We start from the raw sequence: 19,945 nt of genomic DNA, 5'->3' as shown, positions 1-19,945 counted from the left end.
GGGTCACTTTTGACCCGCAAGACAACACAAGGGTTACACAAATAAGATAAAAAAATTATTATACTTTGAGATGATCCAATATTATATATTTTTGAGTGGTAAAAAAATTATCTGCTCGCTTTTCATTTGATTAAGGTCTGGACTTTGACTTGGCCATTCCAAACATTAACTTTATTCTTCTTGAATCATTCTTTGGTAGAACGACTTGTTTGCTTTGGGTCGATGCAGCAAAACTGTAATACTACCACCACCATGTTTTACAGATGGGATAAGATTCTTATGCTGGAATGCAAATAGCTCTCTGGCTTGTCCACGTGATCTTTTATTTTGGAGAACAGTGGCTTTCTTCTCGTAAAAAACATTGTTGTTAATGTTCTCCTGATGGTTGACTCATATACATTAACATTAGCCAATGTGAGAGAGACCTTCAGTTGCTTAGAAGTTACCCTGGGGTCCTTTGTGATTTGCTGACTGTGCTATACTTCTTTCTCTTGTTGGTCAACCACTCCTGGAGAGGGTAACAAGGGTTTTTCCTCCATTTGTACACTGTAATCTGTCTGACTGATGGATTGATGGACTGTGGTCCAAACTCTTAAGAGATGGTTTTATAACTGCTGAAGTATGAACTCCTAGAAGTTCACATACTTTTGCTACTCATAAATATGAAATATTGGATAATTCTCCTCAATAGATTAATTACTTAATGTAATATTTTGTCTCATTAGTTTAACTGGGTTCTCTTTATCTACTTTAAGGACTTTAAAGACAAAGACATCAGGGAAGGATCATCACACAACGGAAACCTGTATTGTGGTGAAGTGAATCAGTATGGATGCTCTATGCTCCAGACGAAGGAAGAAAAGGACCATTCAGACTGTTATCAGCAACAAGTTCAAAAGCCAGGGACTGCCATAGTATGGGTTTATGTGAGTGTCCTTGGCAAAGGTCATTTGTACTTCCGTGATAATACAGAGCCTTAATACAGAAAGGGTTGAGTGGGATCTTAGTACAACACATGTTGCCCTCAAGTTGACATCTTTTCCAGTGATGTTCATGCCTTTTACCACAAGACAATACAAAACCACATGCTGCACACATTCCATTAGGTTTTTAATAGTGAGTTTGTGAAGAATTTTGAAATAAAAAATATGACAATGATGACTTGCTGCTGTTGCACAATGTGAGACATGTTTGTAGGAAGACTGAGACAAAATAACACCTTTCCTGATTGATATCATCAGTGCTAAAATATATATTTTTTATCATTTTATTTCTCATTTTTCCCATGTTCTCCCTAATTTACCCAGCCAATTACCCAATCCACTCAATAGGACTCCCCCCTGAAGACTAGCACATGCCTCCTCCAACACCTGTAAAGTCAGACTCCGCCTCTTTTTGAGTAGCATCACAGCGCTAACGCTCAGGGGAAAGTGCAGTGAATCGGTTCCGATGCATCAGCTCACAGACGCAGCCTTGTGCTGATCCACATCACCCTAGGAGTGATGAGGGAAAAGAGCACCATCTACTGTACCCACCCAGAGAGAGCTAGACCAATTGTGGTCTCTCGGGGCTCTGGCATCTGATGGCAAGCAACATAAACAGGATTCGAAGTGGCGATCTACTGATCATACTGGCAGAACTTAGCCCGCTGGACCCTTTAAAGCCCCATAAAATATCTTTTAAGTGCTGTGTGAAGAAATGGCAACATTATAAAGTGGTAAAAGCTTTACTATACCAACATATTGATTTGGAATGCTTTGCAGGCTTGAAATGCAGGATTTAACAAATGAAGTGAACTTTATTTTGCATACTGTATTTACTTTTTGATGGATTATATTTAGATTTGCCAGGTATTAATTGATTCTGGTCCAAATTCATTTTTTTCACATGTTCAATGCAGTCAGTACTTGGTTTGCCATGGTAACAATCGCAGTGTCTCCTAATGTGTTTAATTGTGGACCATTACACTGTAGCACCACCTTTGAAACTGATAAGAAAACTGGAGTACCAAGTCAGTAGAGCCGCTTTAGGCCACCTGGATTATGAGACATCTGACGTCAAAAGAGATAAAGTGGTTCAAGGGTGAGTTGGATGACTGACATGGTGATGCGATACCTATTCCGACAGACTTGATACAGAGTCCCGTTTCGCTGATAATGCCTTACAATAGCAAGATTAACCCTTTAGGAACAATGCCTAATTGCTGTAAAGCCAGACAATATGTCAAGAAGTGTGATCTAAATATCAGACACAGTGTTTGTGTATGTGGGAAGCAGGAAAAAAGATAAGAATCTGAGCTGTGAGGTGCAGCAGATCACTGTTTAGAAAAATGCTGGGTCATGCTGCTTGGCATCAGCAGCTGGAGTCTGAGAGAGCACAATGGCTACACCCTCTGAGGGGTGGCTAGACAGCCAAGGAACGAATTACACAATCACAATTTAGGGGATCAATTTTTTTTTACAAGGTATTAAAAGAAACCAGTCCAATGCAGTCACTGTGATTTAGAGAAATAAAGTAAATGTTAAGTGCTTTAAGAGTTTTTTATGCATTTATACATCTACATAAAACTGAACGTTAAATGATAAATGCTCTGATCCACCTTAAAAGCTGAAGCCCTTAGGTTCAAAGCCCCTAAAAAAACGCATCTTCAGCATCTTAAAGGAGCACTAAACCTTCTGATTTTTGCTGACTCCACCTTCAGCTAAAAAAAAAAAAAAAATATATATATATATATATATATATATATATATATATATATATATATATATATATATATATATTGGAGAGGCAGTTTGAGAGGGGCATTGGGTGATGTATGGGTTTAGTGGCAGGGCAGGAGGGAGAGCGAGCTGATTGGCTGAGCTGCTACAGCAGCAGTGTGCCTCAAATAGTGGTGAGATGCAGATGGTTGGACGTCAGCAGCAGGGGGCGATATAATTGATTGATTGATCTGCATATTGTGAAGCGTCCAAGCCTATAGCACAGTTGAACCTGAGAGGGCACTGCAGAGGTGAAAATCACCACAATAAAAGCGTTTTTTAAGGATTAGGAAATGTTGATAAAAAACTATGGAAGCCCATTCCCGCCACCTAAAAAATAAAAATACTCCAGCAATTTTTTTTTATTATTATTAAGTAAATTGCTATCTCAATATTTTGAGATACTAAGTCAATATTTTGAGATACTATCTCAATATTTTGAGATACTAAGTCAATATTTTGAGATACTATCTCAATATTTTGAGATACTAAGTCAATATTTTGAGATACTAAGTCAATATTTTGAGATACTATCTCAATATTTTGAGATACTAAGTCAATATTTTGAGATACTAAGTCAATATTTTGAGATACCTTAAATGCTGGCTGAATATACATGCGGCCACCTGTAGATAATGACCTGGGAATTAGGCCAAAAGTGAGAGCAATAACGTTTTAATTCATATTTAATTTTATTTACATTATATTTCACTCAGAGTTAAACTCTGTCCCTCGCATTGTGTTCTCCCCTTTATTCAGAGTGTTTGCACAGCGCTTTGCTTACATGCTGTTTTTTACTGTTAAAATGCGACATCTACAGGCGGCCGCATGAATGTTCAGCCAGCATTTAAGGTGGAACGGAAATCTGAATAAGACACTGGCGAATAAGAAGCTAACTTCAGCCTCGTCCAAGATCCGGAGGCTTATTTTGATATTGTGTGATTCCTCTAAAAGTTCCAATATTTCATGATTTGTGAATCCACGTCTGAAGTAGTCCTCAATGATGGTATCCATTTTGCATCTTTGTCTCACCTGCTTCTGTCTCTGTACAGCCTACTAGTATCTCAAAATATTGAGATAGTATCTCAAAATATTGACTTAGTATCTCAAAATATTGACTTAGTATCTCAAAATATTGAGATAGTATCTCAAAATATTGACTTAGTATCTCAAAATATTGAGATAGTATCTCAAAATATTGACTTAGTATCTCAAAATATTGAGATAGTATCTCAAAATATTGAGATAGCAATTTACTTAATAATAATAAAAAAAAATTGCTGGAGTATTTTTATTTTTTAGGTGGCGGGAATGGGCTTCCATAAAAAACACAGCAGCATTTAAGGTGGAATGATAAATTCGAGCAATCTAAAACCTTTGTGTGAATGATTACTGAAGGAAATAAAGGTCTACAATGCCTAGATGTTCGATGGCATTATGCAGACCTGTGTTTTTATTAAGTAGTTGGTTTTAATGTTATGGCTGATTGCTGTAAATAAAGGGTTCCGGTTCACACAGTAACTCACTGTGCATACTGAAATGCTGGGCAATAGCGACCCCTGCTGACAGTAAGCAACATAATTGGTTCAATCCATTTAAATTTCATTCAAAAAAATATTTTTAGATCAAAAATGAAGAAAAAATAAATATGAGAGACTTTATTTCATTCATTTCTTCTTTTATTGAGCAAATGTTAATTCAGAATGTTCAGTCTGTTATAAAAAATGTGCACATACATGAGTCTTCTGGATAAAAGTCAGTACCATTAGAACAGTATTAGGATTAGAAACTGTGGAATTATTCGAGACAGTCAGAAATTTCTCCAACTGAATTTAAAATAAGGTAGACGGTCATTTTATTGACTTCCAGGTCCAGAGAGGAGCACTCTGCAGCATGCTGGCTTTCTAAAAATGAATATAGAAGAAACAATAGTATTAACATAACATAATCATTGTTGATGATTATTAATATCATGGCTTATAACCAATGATCCCAAAAATCCCAAAAATCAGTGTGTCAGAAAATTAGAATATTATATAAGACCAACTGGTACTATTGGCAGTGTGGGCAGTGTGCCAAGTCCTGCTGGAAAATGAAATCCGCATCTCCATAAAAGATAATACAAAAAAAATACAAAAAATCATATTCTATTTTTTTGAGTTGCACTAGTATTCATGTCAATGTCTTTTGTAATTTCTTAATACAAAGCCCTAAATTGTCTTTTTAAATAACTATATTGTTATAGGTGGAGCTATGTATTATAGCTTCCTTCCCTATTTAAACCATCACTTCCTCTCTACCTGCTCGTTGAACAACCTCGCACCCACCTCCTCCCCATCTTCCTCCTTCTTTCATTTTATTCTTTTCTTTATGTTTCTCTTTGTGTGAGGGGGAGCTTCGGCTTCATTCTTTACAGCGAAGCTGCCCCAAACTCCACCCCAAATACTCTAAATTTACTCCCCCTCTTTTCTTCTTCTCTGCCCAGTCAAGGGTGTGGGTATGCTATTGTAAGTATTCATTTTAAGCACATTAAAAAAAAAAAAAAAACTTTAAACACTTTTACCTCAGACGTGGACGCAGTGCATCACTCATTCCCTGGACACACAGGCTTGCCTTCAGGTATGTACCACACTTCGTTATGTCTCTCCGTCAGCTTCATTGGGCTAAAAAACACAAAACACACACACATAAGTCTTCAGGAACAGTGTTTCTCAGTCCTGGACCTGTAGCTCCAAACACTCTACTGCATGTTTTAGAGCATCACCTGCTCCCAGCACACCTGTCCCAACTGATGCATCAATGAACAACCACTTCTGGAAGTTACTATTAGCTGGAGAGTAAAGACCTTGGGGTTAAGACTATCACTATCACTATCCTAGACTTACTTATTTGGCAGTTTTTGACCACAATAGAAGGCAAAAAGCATCTCAGGCTAATGTAGCATTGCTAAATCGGTTTTATACACTGATGAGCCAAAATATGAAGACCAGATTCTTACTATGATGATTGTCTTCCGCATCCCAACAAAACAGCTCCCTCTACAACATCTATGCTGCCCTGTTAGATTAGTCTTTCACCAATATCTATGAATTTTAAACTAAAATCCTTTAATTTTCCTAAAAATTGACTTTGCACCTTTTAATTTGGTGTGCCTTGTGTATGATTCTACCAGTCAGGTATTAAGGAGCAGTAATTCACTCTTCTGAAGTGCAGAGTTATACAGGAGTTCCAGTTTAGCTCTTCAGCACCGAAGTTGGACCAGTATTAGCATTAGCCGCTAACTGCGCTAAGCGCTAGCTCTTTTGTCGTTCAGAGGTAAGTATATCAGACTGTAGTCTGTGTGTTTACCTTGTTAAAACAAGCTACGTGAGAAAAACTGCTAGCTGATAGCACCCTGGGTTACCGGAACACTCACAGTGTACCACAGTGTAGCGCTGTCGGGTGGCGTTTACTAGCGCTAAGTGCTGCTGCTAACCACGCTAAAATATAAAAAATCTAAGCTTACTGTAACTAAACGGAAGCGCTTTACTCACCCAAATAAACAGTTTTCAGGAGAGAAATCTGTGTAGATTAACATCCAGCGCTTGTTTGACTTTACTTTTTCACAAATTACAGTTTTGTTTACTTATGGCAAATAAACATGGCGACACCCTTGTTCCTTACTGTTGTTGCTTAAAATGCGCCTTATAATCTGCTGTTTATCCGCCTTATGTATGTAAATAAACCAGAAAATAGACATTTATTAATAGTGCGCCTTATAATACAGTGTGAACCTTCGATCTGGAACTGTCTACAACTTTATATCATCTATAAAACTGTAATACCTTCATTAGCTTCAGAAAAACAGATTAAAACTCATTTACTCTTCCTATAACCAACTTTAATACAAAATATGCAACTGTGTTTGTCTTCCTTTGTTTGTGTATTAAATAATTCAATATTAATTTTCTAATTGTGTTTCTTTTGTAAAAAAATAATAAAATAAAGTCAAATAAATTGTGTGCTCCCATCCATCCATCTTCATGATGTAAGAGGAAACCAGAGTTAGCTAGTTTAATTTAACAGTTTTTTTGCTCTCCTGTTCCAGTATCTTTTACTTCTTTACGTTTTGTTGTGTGTTGAGACATATGAAGACTATCTCCAATTCCTGTATCTGTCGTTTCAAATAAAAAGCCCTCTACACAGTTTTGCAATTGTGGTTTCATAACATTACATAACAAAAAGCAGTGGAAACAATGATTTTCCAGCGCCTGGCTGCTAAAATATAGGAAATAAAATATAGTAAAACCACTGCTTGACATAGGTCATGTAACATGACAATGACCATAATTAATGTATAAATGAGAGGTTGTAACATTACTTTATTTGCTCTAATCATATTTGAGTATAAAAAATATTCATATTAATAAAACTTAAAGCTAAACATCTAGATATAGAAACATACCTGTTATAGCCAACATCATAGTGATACTCTTTGTTGTAAGAAGCTTGGACACTGTTGAGTGATTCTCTCAGGCGATAACCATAATATTTGGCGGTCAGTGACACCATCCAGCCCCCATAACTCCTCACGTACACATCCATCTCCGGCATGTCGGTCAGGTACACCTGTAGTATTCAGATAAATGAAGCAGATACTTCATTAGCATGACCTGATTAAAGCAGACTGAAGGGAATAAATTAATACATTTGTCCTATTAACTTACTGAGCTGTCAGTGGGCTCGGGGGCGTATTTCTGGTAGGCAGAGGGTAATAAAAAGCTCATAACGTAGACCGATCGGTCCAGCATGTGCCGTTCGTCTTTCACTTTAGTGATGACTGGAGCCGTCATGTCGATATTTATTCCTAGAAATTTAAAAGTAAAAAAAAAAAGCTTAGCATTGGATTTTTCAACAATTGCTTAAGAATTGCTCAATGTCTAAACCTGTAGTCTGTTCACACTACCTAGGAAATTGTTTAGTGGACAGGGAGCATTTTTTTAGTCATTCTCAATTAGAAAATCTGCTATTTTTCATGAAAAAAAAAGCTTTTCCCCACTTTACCATAATGATGACATATAAATTGTCAGTACGTGAGAGTAAAACGCCGTCTTATAAAGGGACAACATTGAACTGGAAGCAAAAGACTCTGGTTTCCATAGAATCCCCAAATAATTCTGATTAAACACCCTATCATACACCCTGCGCAAGGCATGTTGCGATGCTCTTTGCTATCTTACACCCCATCTATTAGTCTATTTTCACGCCTTAAGCCTGCACTGTTAAAATAATGTCTAATAATGAGTTTAGGAATAAATCTACACTACAGGTAAATCTCTGACGTGTTGCTATCTCGGCAGCAGAAAACACAGGTGCTCCACTGACTGAAATAAACCTAGACAATAGTCAATCGTCAAGAGTCCATTCCTATAGGTGCTCCCAGTGTGCTGTACACACACACACACACACACACACACACTGAAGAAACTGATTAAGGTCATTGTGCTCAAAATAAGCTAAATTACCTTACAAGGCTTGATAAGACAAACCTTCATATCAGAGAAAAAATAAGATTTAACTTGACATTGCCTTGAAATTAAATAACTTCTAAGCTTGCTAAGATTTTGTTTTTTTTTTGTAGTAGAGCATAAACTACATTAAAGGAGGAGTGCTGGCTACTGCCATTAAGTTTCTAAGCAGTTTTAACAACACTAGCTAATCTGTTCTTCAGCTGAGTTGAAAGTTGTGTTGAAATTACCAAATCAAACCAGGGTATGCCATATTTTAAAATACATCTTATCTTGGTGTGTTTTTACAATTATAGTAGAAGAATCCTTGAGTATTAGAGAATAAAATTAAGATTGTTGTTTTGTTCTATAAACCACGGACAACATTGCTCCTAAATTACAAATAAAACTATTGTCATTTTGAGCATTTATTTGCAGAAAATGAGAAACGGCTTTCAGTCCTCAAATAATGCAAAGAAATCAAGTTCATATTCATAGAATTTCAGAAATTAATATTTGGTGGAATAACCCTGGTTTTAATCACTTTTTTCCATGCATTTGGCATCGTGTTCTCTCCTCCACCAGTCTTACACACTGCTTTTGGATAACTTTATGCTGCTTTACTCATGGTGCAAAAATTCAAGCAGTTCAGTTTGGTTTAAAGGCTTGTGATCATGCATCTTCCGCTTGATTAAATTCCAGAGGTTTTCAATTTGGTAAAATCAAAGAAACTTATCATTTTTAAGTGCTGTCTTTTTTGTTTTATCCAAATCTGTATTTGATACTTTCTGTCACTTAATGATGCTGCACTTGATCGCCCGTATTTTAGACCAAAACAAAAGCTTTATATTCAGCAGCACCTCCCTCTTCCTGTTTGTGTTCTCAGCACAGTGCTGCAAATCCCAGAGAAAGCGACTGCTGAACAGATGAGAACAAAGGGGCAGTTATCATTTTGTGAGTGATGTCAAATGACTAGGTAACACATTCAGGCACACAGTGCTCTGTGGGCGGCCATTGGCTTGTCTCTTGGGCAGGGCCTTTGTGTGTACAGGGCTGGGCTAACATGCTAACATTGTCAGACTGGCTATAAACACAATAGGGATATATGATACGGACATAAAATTTGATGTGCGATAAGGCTGTTGGATATATAATATGTTTAATAAGGTTTTTTCACACTTGGTTGGGATGCACTGTGGAACCCACTATCTAGTTCTACCTGACTCTTTAACTGCTTATTATTGTCCTCTAAGGTATTAAAGACCTAGATTATTTTCTAAGGTATTGAGGGTACACTGTAAAAAAAACAAAAAAAAAAACAGAAAAAAATAGTAATTTTCTAAAAACAAGGGTGTCAGCATATTTTTGTCATTTTAGTATACTTTCCACAGATTTTCAACAGAAATATTTTACAGGGAAAGTACTAGGGCTGCACGATATAAAAAAATTGTACATTGCAAATGTTCTTTTTTCGACAGGGCCAATGTGGTCACCAGCCCAGTCTTGCGTTCGGACCGATCAAGAGCTGAGTTAGCACCGAGCTCTCAAAACCCAAGGAAAACAGCAAAACAACAGTAATCTGCCCTTTAATCAGACTTTTAAATGACTTTTTAAAAGGTAAATGAGAGCGTAGTTCTTCTGGGACTAAAAGCGTGAATTCAGCTGTAACTGGAAATATCTGCACTGAAAAACTGTGCTGGACTGAGGTGCACAGCTTTCGGCATGTGCTCACGTTTACAAGCACGTGCCCAACCATGTGAATGGAGGCCATGCGGTTACCCCGTGCTCCCCTTTGCACTTCTCAGGCAGCAGCAGCCTGTCACTCACACAGACACAGAGACAGCGCTGTGTATCTACTTCTTGTGTCAGGAATCAAAACACTGCAACATGACGTGTTTGATTTCATTGCCTTAAGTGACATTGCACGTCCTGTGATGTGACTATTGCACATGCGCACATCACAATGACGATGCTTAAATGATATATCGTGCAGCCCTAGAAAGTAATGGATATTATTTTTAAGTATTAAAGTAATACTGTTTTATTATCGCTTTGTTGTTCTGGTGATGCATGTTGTCACATTCATGTTTTATGTTTTTGGAATATTATCTCTCTCTCTCTCTCTTTAATGACAGTGCTTTAATAAACAGAAGGGTGGTTGTGAGCTCACCGTCTTTGTTTTCACCAGTGATATATTTAAAAAGTTTCCTGAAGGCTCTCATGACTGCCACGTCCATGAAGTGCGATTCTACCTCTGCGGTCACCCATTTAGTCTCATCATAGTGGCGAACCTATAAATAAACAGTATAATCATCTTATTGTTAGACTCAATGTTCTGAAGTCTGTAGATCTCTGACCGTTTCTTTTGTTAGACTCTCACCTCGTATCCTTCTCCTTCACAGATCAAATCAAACAGCAAGCACTCCTTGGTCTCCGTGCAGAAGGAGGTGGGATCTGTGGAGTTGCTAAAAAGCAAAAGTTCAGATGATCAGATGTCTCACTCTGTAATGGTACAGTGCTTTTTTTGATAGATATTTAGATTTTTATACAATTTTCTTCCTAATGTACCAGGTCAATTACTTAACCCATCTATTAGGACTCCCCCTATCACTAGTGATGCCTCAACACAAGGAGGGTGAAGATGAGCACACGCCTCCTATGATGCATGTGAAGTCAGACTCCACCTCTTTTTGGAGGAAAGTGTAGCGACTCGGTTCTGATACATCAGCTCACAGATGCAGCCTTGTGCTGATCAACATCACCCTTTAAAGTGATGGGGGAGAGAGCGCCATCTACTCTACCCACCCAGAGAGAGCAAGGCAAATTGTGCTCTCTCAGGGCTCTGGCAGCTGATGGCAAGCTGCATGACTTGGATTTGAACCAGCAATTTCATCAATCAATCATAGTGTCAGCGCTTAGCCTGCTGGACCATGTGGAGCCCCAAATATTTTGATTTTTGACTACTAAAATAATGATATTACATTATGTACATTTTTAGCAAAGTGTGTTAAAAACAACTGTTACAGTAGTTGACTTTAAGTGTAACTTTTTAGAAAGTTAATTATATTACTAAATTTATAAAAGCTTAAATACATTTGTAACACGCTAAAAATTGTACTACAATATAGTAAAATATATATTTACACCCAACGAAGTATACTAGAAGTGTGCTACTTACAAAAGACAGGACCAAGAAGCATATTTGTAATCTAATGTAAATAGATCACACATATTTAACATCAATTCTTAGTACATTGCTATTATACCTGGTGTATAATAAATAGTGATACAGTTGTAATACTCATTAAATGTATTATTATTATTATAATTATGTATATTTTGTACTATTTTTATACAATTAAAGTATAATAAGTACAAAAAAGTTGTTCCATTTTATCACTCTTTAAATATACTGATTAATAATAAAGTTTTCACTAGTGCACACATTCTCGCTTTCGCAGTTTTAACTACTGGGCGTCACAGACAAAAACAAATGCAGGAGTATAAATGTAGACAGAGGCGTAGAGCACTCGCACAGGGAAAATGATGATAAAGTCTAAATTAACATTAATTGTTTAAACTCTTACCCAACTCTGGCTTCTACGGTCACTGCCAACAGCAAAACCACTGCTCCTGCAAAGCAAATCCTGCAGCAAGAGTGTACAGCAGGTTAAACACCTCAGTATCTGGTCTTTCACTGATGTGTTGTTGTGATGTAGCATTTTGTCAACATTACTCTCCTCTGTGTCTGTCTGGGGTTTGATCGCCTGGACAGGTAAGAACACCAAGCTACACCAATAAGAGTGTTCCTAAGTCTAAAGATTGCATTCACCTAGATAAATTATTATGCAAAGCATTATCCATCACAGATCGTATGATTTAACATATTATCATTGATCATGTAAGGGGGCACTTGTGAATATGTATGAACAGGTGTTAGCATTCCTGCAGTGCATTGCTGTATGTATTCCAGTACAGATCATAGCATTTCTTGTTTATGTTAATGAACTTATTAATTATTAAAGATGTATATTATTCATAAATATTTTACTAGTGCATTATATATTACTTTGCAGAATGAAATAAGTAAGTAAGCTATAAACCAATGCATTGTTGGCTTAAAATCACTCCCTCTTTGTTTTAAACAATATATTATGTTTTCAGGTTTTTGTAAAATATAATTTTATAATATACTAATATTATTTCTTTATTTTTTTTTACAATACTAAAATTACATTTATATCATGTATGTTTTAAGCTCATTTGTTTTTCTTAAAGACCTTGGCAGTTTATTGCAACATTTTGAACACTGGATTTTGTACCAGAACAGTTATGCTACTCATCAATACATGCTTCCTTAAGGCCGACATTCACGACCCAAAAACTATATTTTAATAATTCTGTTTTTCTGTGTTTTTTGTTTATTTAACAACCTGTACTCACTGTCATTACATAAAACTGTAATTGACTGATAATTAATATTACCAATAAAACATATATTATTAAAGAGATACAAAAGCAGATTCTAACAACCTCTAATTACCATAACTTTACCCTGAGGCAGTGCTTTGTATTTGTATTTTTACTTTTAAATATACAGCTTTGGAAGAAATTAAGAGACCACTTCAGTTTCTGAATCGGTTTCTCTGCTTTAGCTTTTTATAGGTTTATGTTTAAGTAAACTGAACACTGTTGTTTTATTCTATAAACTAAGGACAACATTTCTTCAAAAAATTCATTTATTTGCATAAAATGAGAAATGGCTGAAATAAAAATAACTTTCAGATTTAGTTCTTAATCATATTTTTTAAAAGTTCAGAAATCAATATTTGGTGAAATAACCCTGTTTTTTAATCACAGTTTTTCATGCATCTTGGCATCATGTTCTCCTCCACCAGTCTTACACACTGCTTTTGGATAACTTTCAAAGTTCAGTTTGGTTTGATGGCTTGTGATCATCCATCTTCATCTTGATTATATTCCAGAGGTTTTCAATTTGGTAAAATAAAAAAAACGTATCATTTTTAAGTGGTCTCTTATTTTTTCCCAGAGCTGAACACTAGGAAAGCATGACTTGACAAAGTAGCACAACTCGACTGAACACCTTCTATTGAGCTTTTAAATTGCAAAAATAAAGAAAATAATATTTGTAGGCTTTAATTTTTTAAAAATTGCATTATGTCAAATATAAAAGGTTTGGTTCATTCTGAACTGATTTAGTATTTATTATTTATTATAAAGCAGCAATTACAGATATGTTATTATATTAATAATGAAGAGAAATACAGGTTTAAAAGAGTTGTACTCACATTGTGAGGAGGTGAAGGCTGCAGCTGCTCTTGTGGTGAGGTGTGGAGGATCTGCAGCGCGTATTTATCACTGTTGTTAGTTATGAAAGCTGAAGAAGCGCCACCCCGCCCAGATCTGCGCTCATATAAGCGCCTTACATAAAAACACCCCGCAGACTGCTGACCCCGCCCGCTTCCGCACAAGCCCCGCCCACCAAGAGGCGACTGGCTTGCAGAAACAGGAACTCAAAACTATTAACCAATCCTATTGAGCGGGAGTCTCAGCTACCAGCCAATCCCAGCGCAGAACGCTGGTGTGGTAAAATCATGTGGAGCAGAAGCAGCTGTGCCTGTTTCCAAACGTCCCCAGAGAGGAGTTACACAAATGATTTATTAATGTTTTTTTTTTTTATCATTTTGTGTATTAAATATATACTTTCTGCCCTCTTATTTAAACCGTTAATATTAAAAACATGTAATTTTAAATATTGTGAGATTAAATGCTCAGTTACAGATACTCAGTTACTATAAATATTAATGATATTAATCAGTCCAGAGGAAAGGAGGAAATACTGCACTATATAAATAATGATGTGTGTGTTGTATAATGTGTGAGACATGCTTTTATAAGTGTTTTGGCATAGTCTGCAATTTTGTAAAACTTAGGCTAATTCAGGGTGGAGGGTTACATGCAGTTAACATGAGTCATAAGGCAAAATATTTCCCCCATTTCATTTTTGGGCCATTTTCCTGAATGGGTGCCATTAAACTTATTTTTTTTAAATCTTTTTTTTTTTTACTCTGAATCTCATAACACACATTTTTAATATTTAACAATTCAAAACATGTACTGGTCAATCTCAGATGGCTTTATTTAATTTTTCTACAAGGTTTCAAAGTTCTGTTACCAAAACTCATGTGACATTTAAAAAGCATGTTTAAAACAAGTTCTAATTCCTAATTCCTTTGATTTTCTCTCAAGAAAGTCTTTATGTTAAATAAACAATTGACTGCATGTTCAAATAATTGATATTTATGACAAAAAAAATAATCAAAGCCATTTTTATCTTTTCAAGAAGACTTAAACGAGAAATTTATCAAATGTATTATCATGCAATTTATTAAACAAATAGATAAATGATGAACTAAGCAGAATTGGAAAAAAGTGCTTTACATGAACTAATATTAATATTAATAAATCAATAAATCAGGTGACAAAACTTATTCCTGTTACTTAAACTCATTTCTGTTACTGGCACTCAATCCTGTTACTGGCACTGGCAGTTTTATGTTTTGTGTAACAGAACTAAAAGTAACAGGAATGAGTTTTTAGCATAGAAGTAGCAATAACATAAGAAAATAGCTAAATGGTTGCTATGCTAATAGCATGAGGACACTGAGCACTTTCTAGTAATTCTCCCAAAATTTGTATTTTAAAAATAAATAAATAAGATATAAGAATTAATTTAGGTAACAGGACAGAGTGTTGAGATTGAGCTCCTCAGTCACCGTTACAATAAAATCAAATATACAGAAAAACAACTAAGGGAACTTAAATTTGGTCTTCTCATGGTCTGATGTAACTGATGTCACTTCCTGTTGTAGATGTTCCAGTTGTTTCAGACGATCAGGGCAATGTGTTACAGAAAAAGGGAATGAGTAAAACCATGGGACACAACTAAAATGTGTATTTTAACTTATGGATTTATTATTTAAAAATTGTTTTTAAAGCAGATGGGATTTGGAATCACACAACAATGCAAAAAAATCTCTGAAGGATTATAATAACTATATTCTATGGTTAAGTTTAAAGTTAGAGAGTTGGGATGTTGTAATTTCTTTCTACAAGACAATATGTTTAGTAATAAAATGTATTTTAAAGTTATTTTGTGTGCAAATTTGTACATGTAATTTCCTGGGGACAGATATTGATTTGGTGGAATATTCATTTGATATTTACAGTTAATTTTACATTTATTATTGGGTTTGGATAGTATGACAAAAGTCTGGATTTGTGCCAGCATTGTGCCCTGTGGTTCCTACCACCACCACCATCACCAGCATCACCACTGTGAAGCAATGATTCAGCAGAATCACATCATTCACTGAATGACTGTTAAGATAACACATCTCAGTCTGAACCCCTGTGCTCTGTGCTCCTGCTTTCCTTTCCCCTCCATGTGATGAAAAGATGTATTCAGACTACAAGGTATGTACTAAGGTGATATCATGTTAAAAATAATGCACTGCTTATTAAGGCGTGGGAACGAGAACCTAATGCATGGGAATAAGATTATAAAGGCATGGAAATGAATCATTATGCGTGGGAATCAAAATAAACGGGCATAAAATAAAATAAAATAAAATAAAAGGCATGGCCACGCAAAGAACAAGAAAACAAGACCAAGAAAAGGTGGATTTTAGCGGAAGGACACCTTTAAGTCTGTGGTCTTTGATTATTGATCTACACTATCCACTAACAGAAACTGCCAAATGTGTGTGTGTGTGTGTGTGTTAAACTTGTTTTAGTGTAGTAAGCACATTGTTTCAGTGAGAAAATCAATGCCAATCAATTAGTGGAATCAATCAGAAGAAGGCCAACAAATTACTTTACAGATATACTTTAAAAATACAGCTTTACCTGATCTGTACAAATTTTAAAAACAGAGGTGACTGTAAAGAGGGTGTGCCGGAGGAAAACATGGTCTGGATCAGAGTCTTTTAGTGTCAGCTATCAGTGGATTCACTCTGAACACTGGTTATCTAAATTCTTTTCACCGTGATCTCTGCCAGACGGAGTGTAATCTCAGCTGTTACACTCAGTATCATAATCACACCACTCCATGGGGTAGCAATGGAAGGCCCCCCTTTCCTAAATGTCAAAAGTCAAACTCTAGTGGAGTAACTGCAGCAAAACCATTTACACTTAAAGCAACACTTAGAGCAGGAGGTGAGAAGCCTTTCTTCAACCTCAGGAGGTTATTGGCTTTAATTTGCATGACTTTACAGCTCTAGTTAATCAAAACCATTAAAGCAATGCTGTGTAGAGACTATAGACACCAGCAAAAGCTATTCAAGGGACTTGAGAACCAAGGAAAACATGAAAAGCCACAAAGATACTCAAATTATCCATAGCGATAATTAAGCTTCCACACATTTTATTTCCACACTTCGAAAATTAATGGAGAGAAATTTGCACGGCCATATACGTCACAATTTTTGAGATACAAAGACCAAATTCAGAAGACCTATAGAACCTATTGCGTTCTTTCCTAAAATATCAGCGTCTCTGCACACGTAACGCGTTACCTCCCCTGCTCTCCAGTACTGAGTGTGTATGGAGGAGCTATTGGATAAAGCGGCTATTCGTCAAAAGTTTAAACAATCCGCACATCCAGAGCAACCTAGCGTCCATAGCCGACCTCAAAAGTTTGCACACCCCGTATGTCAGCCAGCTACACCACCATGGACATCATAGCAACACCATAGCAACCAGCTGCAAATCAGCACTGCAATCACACCTCCAGATTCTGCAGGAACTGCAATCTAGTTATTATTATTATTATTCCACATGTTAATTTGTAGCCACTACAGTTTTTGAGATATTGATAACGTCCCAACTCTGACACATATATTCTGATCTGGAATAGTGTGCTAGTATACAGCTTTCGGATAAGTGCAGTAGTATTCATATAATAAGCATTCAAACAAAAAAAATGTGACCAAAACTCTCCTATAGGAATGCATGGAAATGTGTTAACTTTTGTCAGAAAAATTACTAAGAAAAATTAAACATTACTACAAATCACACTTTTTAAGCTACTGCTGACAGTTTAGGCACAATCATAGAACTGATAGTTTACTTTCATGTTTTATGCTTTTTAAACTAGTTACATTTTTTGTTTTTTATAAAGTCATCATATATTTTTTCCCCAATGGTGAACTGTATGGTGGAATGTTCAGCATCATTTCCACACTTTTGGAGCTTTTGGATCAACCAGCTTTTGAGCAAAAGCTTTGGCATCATTCCACATCAGCCAAATATTTGTGGACAAGGCTTATTTTGGCACCTTAACAACCAACCTATTAACATATAAACCAATACCTAGCAACATATAAGTGATCAACTACTAAGTTACAGAAACAACTAAACAACCATAAAACTAGACCGTAGCAACCAACTGAATAGTAGCATGCATAGTATCCACCTAGGTTGGCTATAGAAACCAATTAAGCGAACATATCTAGCAGTATCTGGTAGAGTATTGAAGGGTGTGATTGGAGATAACCACACCTTCACACTCTTATTCTTAAATGTTTTATACATTTATATATACAGTTATTATTTTTACTGTTCACATTATAATTCACTTAGTAACCTTATGATCTCTGCTCTCTTTTTAACTGTCACGGCGACACAAGGCTTTGGAGGTTGTTTTTACTTTTTCAGGAATCAGGAAGGTCAGAGTGTTTTCATCAACAATGAGAGCTGTGAGGAGAACGTGACCCTGAGTGGCAGAGAAGCTTCACTGCTTTTCTGCTGTTCTGGGACCAGTGCATATGAACTAGGAGACAACAAGCTCTCTGAGTGAAGTGCTGGGAACCTCTCCTCAGATAGCCAGCGCTTGCCTGTTCTACACGGCGTAAAGTCACACACAGGCCAGAAGATCTTTGCATCCTCTCTTTTCCTCTGTTTCCTCTTCTCACAGACTTTAGGACACTTAAGGACTGTCTGCTGTGTTCATGAAGGACACAGTGCTGAACAACATCATGATAAGAACCTGTTGCTCAGACAGGCTGGAGCGGATCACGTCATTGGAACTGGACAACAAACTGTTTACTGGACTCTGCTGACGTAATCATATGATAAGTTCTGTCCAATCACATGTCATTTGCAAAATGTATAACTGCTTGGGTGAAGTCTGAGGAGTTCTCTCTGTCCCTCGACTGGCTTTAGTTTCTTTCTCTTTCTTTCTCTCTCTCTCTCTCTCTCTCTCTCTCTCTCTCTCTCTCTCTCTCTCTCTCTCTTCTCTTTCTCTCTCTCTTTCTCTCTCTCTCTCTTTCTCTCTCTCTCTGGGTTGCGAATGTGTTGATCTATCGAGATTGTATTCGTTGATGTACTTTTACTCTTTTCTAATATATATCTATTAATTTTTGTTCCTTTTATATATCTGTAATGCTGAAACTATTTTTCAAGTAAACTTTAATATATTTTAAATTCTAAGCTCTGACTCATTGGTCATCATTTCATGTTCTGAGATTTCTCACATCCGAGTTTTATCTAAGTCATGCTGTGGTAAATTACCCTACAGTATACATTTTAAGTTTCATTGGAGTTCGCTGCTGTCTAGAACCACAGTATTTTCTGATCCTCGACTCACAGTTATGCAGCGCTGGACAGTGTAAAAGAGTCAGTGCCAAAATGTGCAGCTGTGTGGATTATCAGAGTGCCTCCTGCAGAGATAAGGCCACGTTCAGCTCTGCCTTGCATATTTGTGTAGATTCATGGTGTACTGAGACGACTTCACCCACTGTGGTGATCCAAACTCTGACTGCAGTGAATAAAGTCTTCAGACATGAGATCACTCCAACATTACAAAACCAATTCCAGTCACGAATTTGACAACTTGTCAAATCTGATTTAACAAAATGTTAAACTCATATATTATATAGATGTATTACACACAGAGTGATCTATTTTAAGCGTTTATTTATTTTATTGTTGATGATTATGGCGTACAGCCAATGAAACCCTTTTTGGCAGTACTGTGAGTGAGTCAAGGCCTGCTGGAAAATGAAATCCATATCTCCAAAAAACCCATTTGTGAATCAAGGAACCAGAGTCTGGAGGAAGAGTGTAGAGAGAGACACACAGTCCAAACTGCTTGAGGTCTAGTTGTAAAGTTTCCACCAATCAGTGGTGGTTTGGAGGGACATGTCAGCTGCTGGTGTTGATCCACTGTGTTAAATCAAGTCTAAAATCAGTGCCACAAAATCTTACAGCACTTCATGATTCCCTCTACTACTGACAACATTGATGGAGATGTGGATTTCATTTTCCAGCAGGAACACTGCCAAAAGCACCGATTTGTCTTATATGAATATTGCTTAACTCACTTTACATAAAAAACACAAATGTGTTTAGGCCTTATTTAGATGCTACATTTGATTTTAGTGTTACTGTACATGCAGTGCTGTAAAAACTTGTATTTAATCCTCCTGTTACAACAGGCAAATGTATTTCATTTAATCTGAGTTTTCATGACTTTAAAATGTTGTTGATTTTGCTGTAAAATAGCCATATTTTGACTTAATTAGCCTATTATGCATTTACGTTTAGTCTTACTGGTTGACCATCTTGGTAATGATGCTAAACTAAATTAAACTCTGACCCTAACCTGGTCAAGAACGT

The 19,945-nt window shown here is 36.4% G+C and overlaps 1 protein-coding gene across 1 annotated transcript; it reads right to left on the bottom strand.

The window, feature by feature from the left end:
* Positions 1–4,416: 4,416 nt before the first annotated feature.
* On the bottom strand, positions 4,417–13,676 carry soul5 (heme-binding protein soul5). The gene is made up of 8 exons (XM_015603663.3): positions 13,555–13,676; positions 11,833–11,892; positions 10,626–10,710; positions 10,416–10,536; positions 7,466–7,605; positions 7,204–7,367; positions 5,323–5,422; positions 4,417–4,663 (listed from the first exon to the last, which is right to left on the bottom strand). Coding segments are annotated over exons 1-7 (651 nt in total). The 5' UTR covers positions 13,557–13,676; the 3' UTR covers positions 4,417–4,663; positions 5,323–5,343.
* Positions 13,677–19,945: the final 6,269 nt, after the last annotated feature.

This window comes from Astyanax mexicanus, chromosome 3 (assembly GCF_023375975.1).
Source record: "Astyanax mexicanus isolate ESR-SI-001 chromosome 3, AstMex3_surface, whole genome shotgun sequence".
Taxonomy (NCBI): domain Eukaryota; kingdom Metazoa; phylum Chordata; class Actinopteri; order Characiformes; family Acestrorhamphidae; genus Astyanax; species Astyanax mexicanus.
The sequence above is the reverse complement of the archived record's forward strand: the minus strand, read 5'-3'. Positions and strand labels throughout refer to the sequence as shown.